This window comes from Pseudorca crassidens, chromosome 6 (assembly GCF_039906515.1).
Source record: "Pseudorca crassidens isolate mPseCra1 chromosome 6, mPseCra1.hap1, whole genome shotgun sequence".
Classification (NCBI taxonomy): domain Eukaryota; kingdom Metazoa; phylum Chordata; class Mammalia; order Artiodactyla; family Delphinidae; genus Pseudorca; species Pseudorca crassidens.
This window is the reverse complement of record NC_090301.1, coordinates 43,234,453-43,242,783: the sequence shown is the minus strand read 5'-3', so window position 1 is coordinate 43,242,783 and position 8,331 is coordinate 43,234,453. Positions and strand designations below refer to the sequence as shown.

Sequence of the window (8,331 nt, the reverse complement as noted above, 5' to 3'; positions counted from 1 at the left end):
TCTTTTGTTAATATTATATTAACATTGGTTTCTTAAAGTGTTTTATCTGAAGCTTTGGTTTTTAGCATTTCAATCATGACATTCCCATTTGGGGGTGTCATACCAGTGAGAGGAAAGCTTCGAACTTAACCATTTCCTGGAAATCAGTATATACAAAGCTGAAGAAACAAGATGTGATTGTTGGCAAAGATCAGTCTTTAAACTTTTTCATTTGCTTCCTTCTTTTGAGTGTCAAGAGCTTATCGTGTCATTCAGCAGAATAGGGAGACTTCATCTAAAATTGGAAAATGAAAATGACCTTTGAGCAAACTATTGTTTTGCAAGTAAGTCACCATTTCTTAGGTAAACATTCTCTTGTCTACTAAATACATACTTTACTTCATAATCTTTCTACCAATTAACTACTAAGTACAGTACTTACAAAAGTAACTAAGGTTGATCAATCTAAAATAAAACGCAACTTTAAAATAAATAAAAACGATTTTAAGGAGGCCTATTCATCCCATAAAAATGTAATGAAGAAATGGGTGTAAAATGTAGCAAAAGTCCTCTTACAACTAAATGATTTAAGGACAATTAACATTGGAATAAGTTTTTCTATCCCTGGAAATCTTCAAGAGAAGGACTAAAAACCACTTGATTTACAGCCAGACACTAATCTCTTGGAGCTCAGGGTCCCTCCAAGAATCTATTATTCTGATGTACATGCATCCTAATGTAATTGGGGTTTTGAACTGTTTGACAATATTGGGGAATAATACTGGATAGAATGCATCCTAAAGCACATAGTAGCATATAAGATTATGACTCAGTTCTCAAAAGAGTATTATTATACTGCTATTGATTGTTGTTCATATACTACTTGAAGAAGCTCCCAGGATAGAACCAATAATCAAGAAAAATTGGAATTTGTGGTGCTTGAATTGCTAAAATAAAATATTAAACTAGATTTGCATATAATGACATATAAGTATTGTCTGCTACAGTGGGGAGAGTGGTGGAGATTGGTGGGGCTGATGGTGGAAGTAGGGATGAAGTGTACTTGAGTAGGAGGATACAGAGATATTTTGCCCTTGGATGGCTTTTGATGGAAAGACCTCAAAGCAGTTCAAGTCAGTGTAGGTATCTGCTTCCAATGCCCCTAACATCAGCAACACGCAGCACCATACAGACGTACACCCCTTGTGTTATGCTCATGGATTTGTTCCAACAAATGTGTTTTCTCACTGCAGATCTTCACCCCTCGTTGATTCACACACCACCTTCGCTTCCTCAGAAATGCCCTTGACAGCAATGGAAAGAAAGGGGACATACCGCAGTTTCAATTGTTGTGGGACTCAGGTTTTCTCTCAGCACTGCGTACACACTTGGTGACATGGGAAGAAGGTCTGTTGGAGAATGTGTCTCCGTTGAATCACTTCGGCTTAAAGAGATCACAGGGTAAATATGGAAAGGGATTAAAAATAATAGCTTGTAGTGACTTACTGTGTTAGGAACTGTTAGGGCTCAGGGCAGGCCACTCCAAAATGTGCCTCAGTGGCATATCGATTATTTTGAATTAAATGACTTAAGTTACTTAAGAAAGAACCAACGCAGGAGGGACACTCTGACCCTCCTCTTTGCCTCCCTGAAAGCAGGAAATAAATCTCTTCCGTGAGAGGTGCCCTCCTTGCATCTGGAGGTGGAAGAACATCCTTCTTGCCAGAGACAGGGGATTCATTCGGGGCTGAGAAGCCTGTACAAATGAACCTTGTTACTTCTTTAATTTAATACCTCAGGCCCAAACTCTGTTTAGATTCTTCACGACTTAAGCACCCAAAGCCTAAGTATCTTTTTCCTGTCGATTCCTCACAAATTTATTGACCTTTTGCCCAAAAAAGAATAAAAGCTGCCTGTTTTGGCCATTTCTTCAGTCATTTCTATGAGACTTCTATGCACACGACTTAAAATTTGTTCCTTTTATCCTGTTAATCTACCTTGTGTCAATTTTATTATTAGTCCAGCCATAAGAACTGGAAGGGGTAGAGGGGGAAATTTCCATCTCCCCAACAGAACTCATTTCTAGGACTTCATCTATTTGTGACACTGAGATGCCTAATTCATCATTTGAAATCAGAGCTTTCAGCCTGCTATGGAATATAAGGCATATAAAAGGGCAACTTTAGAATTCCTTCGTGATGGGCTTCGTGGTGCATCCTGAAGACTAGCTTTATGTGTTAAAGGTAATGGGACATTGAGCATTAAAATGCTTTATTCTCCGTTATATGTACCCTGCTCTACTCTTAAATTTCCAGCTTTTTTTGGATAAGTTCAATAAGAACTATTTTACATGTGACTAAGATTACTTACATTGTTGAGATGGGGATAAATACAGAAGGGACATAACCTTTGTCTCCCCTTTCTGTTGGTCTTGAAACTGGAAAAGAAAGGTATGTTGGGGAAAAATGTTATTATTATTGACAAAATTAGAAAAAAAGTCTAAAGAAGTATAAGTGATACTAAAAAGAAGAGATAATACAATTGTCTAGTGATTCACAAATTTTTTTAGTTGAATAGATGAAACAGCATTTTAGATGAGCATAAAATGTGCAAGAAGAGAGAAACAAACCTCTTGGCAGGCCTAACCTGACTTTACATATTAATGCTCTAAACTGTGTGAGAAAAATTGGGAATCAACTATATTACCTGTCTTCCATGTTACATTTAAGTTTAATTATAAGGACAGATTTATTCATGGATTGGGGATTTATAGTAACGCAATTCTTTTCATTAAAACTGACACCAATCATAATCTTATAATTACACAAAGTTTTGAGGCACAGACATCAGTGTTACGAAAAGCACTGCTGTGCTGTAGTAACAGTCATGTGCAAACCTCACCTTGGAAACCCCCCCAGATTTCTCTGGTATACTACGTTGAACTTGTGTGTGATCCAATAGTAAGGACCAACTGTAATTCTTCAGCTGTAATTTGTTGCATTGACATTTGTTATTTCATTCAGTCAGATGTAGTAACACTTAAAAGCCACAGGTTTTTGTGGTAGTTGTTGTCTTTTGTTTGCTTCAGAGGGGGATGAAGGAGGGTGGCAGAAAGTCACCACCTGTGAGTGACAGCTGTACGATATTCCACATGATGATGCTCATGTATTTAGTTGCCACAGATGAAATATTGTAATGGATTGTATATACTTCGATTTAAAGAAACAGAATAGTGAACTTATATTACAATTACATAGCTATTTCATGAATGTTCTTTTCATGTATTCAACAAATATTTACCAAATACCTGTTTTGGCCAGGTATCATTTTAGACCCTTAGGATACAACCAGAAAAGGCAGGTATGTCAAGACTTGTTATTGATAGGCTGCGAGGAAGGGTATGAAGCACAGACCCCCTTGTCCCCTCCCTGGTAAATGAACGATACTTTCTGAGTTGTGAGACTACAGTAAGTAAAAAATATAAAGCTTATCAACCCTGAGCTTCTTTTGTAAAAAACAGCCTTGCCTAACTTTTAACAGCTTTCTAATCATTACCTCCTCTTTCTTTTCCTCTCCCCAGCCATAGAGGTGAAGTTGGTGCCACTCCTATTAGAAAGGAGAAAACCGAAACTCTACCAGTGGCTGAGAGGCTCCCATGGCCCTGGTGAAGTCCGTCTACAGCTACTGATTACTAAGTGCTCTGCTAGCTGGACAGCCCCAGCTGTTCATTTTCAGGAACTGCTGACACACCACTTCATTTCTAAGGCTTTGACCTCCACATACCTCTTAGATCTTATAACGATAAAAGTAAACATAAAGGGAAGAACTTCATTTACTTTACTCCAATCTGAGATTATTTTCCAAAATCTTAAGAAGCAAAGCAAACGGAAAGAACCTAACCTTCACATGGCTGGCAGCTGTAGTGTTTACCGAAGGCTTTGTCTTTGGGAATATCAGGATAGAGGTACTTCAGAGGGTTTTCAGGAATGTTTTCAGCCATAATAACCTTGTAGTCTCGAAGGATGTCAGCAAATGGCAGAGCAGACAACCGGCCTTTGTTGTAGGGCTCTACAGAGTGGAATCTCACTTCTCCTGGAAAAAGAGAAAACAGAGAGAATATTCAGGTTCCTGCAGGCATTCTTTGTGGCCATTCTTCCTACCCACGTTATCTTCATGTCACTTGTTGTAAAACAATGCCAGCCCTTCTCTGCATGTGGACAGTACAGATTGCCACGTGATACAGGACACCCACATAGGCTGTGAGAAATTCATGCTACCCTCCTCTGAAACAACTGTAACAACTAATATTCAAGCCCACTGAACACATAAAAGACAGAACAGCAAGCCACACACTTCTGAAGATGGAAAGACCAGTAACCAAACACAATACTAATTTCACATGAATACATAATAGTGAGCATGTACCATTTTCAGAATGGTCCACCCAGGTGAAAGTTATTCCTCCAAGGTGGCTTTCACTGAATCTTAACAAAAAGGTTCCCGGCATTTTATCCTTTAGCAAGAGTCGTTCCTTCTCTTTGCTAACAAAGCCCATGACATACCTAAAAATAGAACATGCATAGTTTTATCTGATCCAAGATTATAATTTATTGCATTTGCATTTATTGCTTTCACAAAGAACAGACCTGAATTTTTTGTGATATAATCAAAAGTCAGTAGTGCCTGAAATACTCTTATACAGATTAAAGTAAGTATTAATACTCTATAAAGTGTAAGAAACTGCAACTACTTTCCACACTATGACACTAGATATGCTTAAAAAGGAAAGAAAAGAAAAAGGGACTACTATAAATAATGCAGTTATGAACATTGGGGTGATGTGTCTTTTCAAATTAGAGTTTTTATCTTTTCTGGATATATGCCCAGGAGTGGGATTGCTGGATCATATGGTAACTCTTTTTTTTTTTAAAGCACCTCTGTACTGTTCTCCATAGTGGCTGCACCAATTTACATTCCTACCAATAGTGTACAAGAGTTCCCGTTTCTCCACACCCTCTCCAGCATTTATTATTAATGTTCATAGCAGCCCTATTTACAACAGGCAAGGTATGGAAGCAACCTAAGTGTCCATCAACTGATAATTGGCTTAAGAAGATGTAGTATATATACACAATGGAAGCTTAGCCATAAAAAAGAATGAAATATTGCCATTTGCAGCAACATAGATTGACCTAGAGGATATCATACTAAGTGAAGTCAGACAGAGAAAGACAAATATTATATGATATCACTAATATGTGGAATCTAAAAAATAATACGAATGAATTTATTTACAAAACAGAAACAGACTCTCAGACATAGAAAACAAACTAACGGTTACCAAAGGGGAATGGGGGTTGGAGGGAGGGATAAATTAGGATTTATGTTGGGATTAACATATACACACTACTGTATATAAAATAGATAACCAACAAGGACCTACTGTATAGCACAGGAAACTATACGCAATACTTTTTAATAACCTATAAGGTAAAAGGATCTAAAAAGGAATATATATATACACATATATATGTATATGTATGTATAACTGAATCACTGTGCTGTACACCTGAAACTAACACAATATTGTAAATCAACTATACTTCAATGTTTTTAAAAAGGGAAAAAAATTGACAGCATAAAAATAAGAACCTAATGAGTTCATATAGAAAATATAGGCTGTAACTCACCCATCAATCCAAAGGGGAAGAATGTGTTTCTTAATTAGGTCTAATATTGCTTCAAGCCATGTCCAAAAGGTAAATGATTTACCAGGTAAGTGCTCCTATTGGAATAAACAAACATGTTAGGACAATGATTATTTCAATAGTAATGTTAGTATGGTAATTCAAGTTCCTTTTTTCAATGAAATATTTCCTTTAAATGAAAAAACAGTTTCGAATTTCTTCTTAAAATAACCTTATCCAGGAAATCCTCGAAATCCCAAATTATAATATGGAGGCTTAAAAAGGAATACTAAAAAAAAATCGAAATGATGCTACCCCTCCCCCTGTTTGTACCTTGCAGAACTTGGCCCACGTGAGATGACCATCACCGTAGCTAGACTGGACTAAAATGAAAGAAAAGAATAAGATTTTTATTAAACAATTAGACTCCTCAATTTGGTGCTCAATTTAGATCTCCCCCCCTACCACTGCTAAGCATTTCCTAAGCACGTGCTATGGGTTTACAGTGCATTTAATGCTAGAAACAGTAAAAATAAAAGATATCATGAAATTTTTTTATCTAGGAAAGAATTCTTTTCAATGGAGGAGCTAAAGATAGCCTTAGGAAGTGGGTGGGTGTCTAGAACAAGACCTCCATGAATGAATAGGATATAAATTGTCAGAGGAGAAGGAAGAGGCCACTCCAGTAGCAAGAATAATGTAGGATGAGGTGTAGTGGATATGAACACAGCTTATATAGGAGAAAGGAAGTGCAGCCTAATGTTGGTAAATAAACATTATAAAATAAATTTGTGAAAGCCAGAATGCCAGAAGTCTTGAATACTGTCATGAAAAGAATGAACTAGAGATCCACTTGGCGATAAGGAACCACTGACTGTTTTTTTTGTTTTTTTTTTTCCACTGACTGTTTTGATCCAGGACAATGAAAAAAGAGGTTCTATCTAAAATTTAAGGAAATTATGAGAAAAATTTGATGAAGACCCGAAAGGATATGGCTGCTATTTATACTGTATATATTTAAAAGATTTATTCACTCAGTAACAAATACTTATTGAATGCCTACTCTTGTGGTTTATGAATTAAATAAGGATCAAAAAGGATATTTACATTAAGTAAATTTTGTAATATTTCCAATTTATTTAAACACTAATTGATCGGATAGTAAGTACAAGGGTGACCCAGCATCACTTGTAAGTCAAATTTAACCAAACACACACGATTCTACTACTGCTGCTCAAAATCATCTTTGGCTCTACTTTAACCAGAAATGTATACAAGTTCAATTTTAACTCTTTTCTTGGTGCCAAATGTGTTCACCCCATACTTGTCAAAATATACACGTCTTTTAAAATTCTTTTATAAAAAGCTTACACTGTAGTCACTACATGGAGCACCAGTGACTATTTTGCAAACTTTAGAAATATCAGTCAAAACTGAAATTTTCTCGATATGAAGAATTAAGTATTACCTGGATAGTTTTTAAATTTATAATAAATTTCCTGATCCTGGGATCAGCTGTTTTCCAGTTGGTTTATGACCATTGCAATATTAATATGAAGATCAAGGCACCATTAAGGCTTCACAGTACATTCAGTGGAAATGGCATAAGAACACCCTGGAGGCTGGAGTGTGGAGTGGAAAGGAAGGGGCTTTAGAACTGGACAGCCCTGGCCTGCATCTTGGCTCTAGTATGTACTAGCTGTGGCAAGTCACTTAACCTCTGAACTTAAGTATCCCCATGTATAAAATGGATAGAATGAAGAATTATCCTCAATATTCTGCCTTAAGGAAATTTTGTGAGAAAGATACTATAGCATTTAGCCCTATGCCCAGCGATGTAGTAGGCACTCAATAAATTGTGATGATCATTATTATTATTAATAGTAATCTCACCCTCATTCTTTAAAACGGTTGAGTACCAAAAACAGGGGCAAGTCCTCCACATCTACCAGATCTTACCTGTAAGTTTTTCAACCAGCATATTGAGTTGATCTGAGTTCAGGCCACGGCCAACATATGATGAAAACTGCCAGCTCATCACTTCCAGGAGTTGACTCAAAGTGGCAGATGGAGGGTTATTAAAGAAAACCAAGTTCTGAAACAGAGTTGTAGTGATGATTATATGTATTAATCACATTGAACCCACTGTAGTTCAACTAATAGGATTCCTGATTTAAACGCCTTAGGCCAGCCTCAGTTAATAATACAGAACTATTGTCTCATCTCTGTTGTGCTTTTATAGTAAGACTGATTTTGCCTTTTCCTAAAGAGTCCCTTGTTCTTTGAGTCTAATATAATATATGGCTCTATCTTATCCTTGAAAGAATCACTGTGTAGCTCTTTAACTTTCCCTAGACTATAGTCTATCAATGAACTCATACAAGTACTGAACACTGTTCAACAAGTTAGACAAATACTCTCTTCTGAAATAATATTAATCTTAAACAAAACCTATATCATGTTATTTAATTGGTTTATCATGGATTGGTACAAGTTATACCTTGACCAAACAAAGCATCCCAAAGCACAAAGACAGTTAAGTCCCAGGCTAAGGAAGGGGACCCTACAATATGAATCATAATTAACCTGGGACTCCTGTTTTATGGATAGGACTGTAGTCTTTTCTTATTTTGCTCTAGACAAGAGGATCTTTGGTATGATCAAC

The 8,331-nt window shown here is 36.6% G+C and overlaps 1 protein-coding gene across 3 annotated transcripts in view; it reads right to left on the bottom strand.

The window, feature by feature from the left end:
- STAT4 (signal transducer and activator of transcription 4) overlaps positions 1 to 8,331 on the bottom strand; it is a 92,260-nt gene continuing 83,929 nt past the window's right edge. Inside the window, exons 17-25 of one of the 3 annotated variants that reach the window (XM_067741169.1) lie at positions 7,626 to 7,761; positions 6,000 to 6,049; positions 5,670 to 5,764; positions 4,405 to 4,541; positions 3,880 to 4,071; positions 3,535 to 3,585; positions 2,350 to 2,416; positions 1,315 to 1,423; positions 1 to 274 (exon numbers count right to left, since the gene is read on the bottom strand). In XM_067741169.1, the coding sequence (XP_067597270.1) occupies positions 248 to 274; positions 1,315 to 1,423; positions 2,350 to 2,416; positions 3,535 to 3,585; positions 3,880 to 4,071; positions 4,405 to 4,541; positions 5,670 to 5,764; positions 6,000 to 6,049; positions 7,626 to 7,761 (864 nt within the window). In that variant the 3' untranslated portion in view covers positions 1 to 247. Of the gene's footprint in view, positions 275 to 1,272; positions 1,424 to 2,349; positions 2,417 to 3,534; positions 3,586 to 3,879; positions 4,072 to 4,404; positions 4,542 to 5,669; positions 5,765 to 5,999; positions 6,050 to 7,625; positions 7,762 to 8,331 lie in introns of those variants that run through there. The other 2 variants (XM_067741171.1, XM_067741170.1) reach the window with 2 other exon arrangements.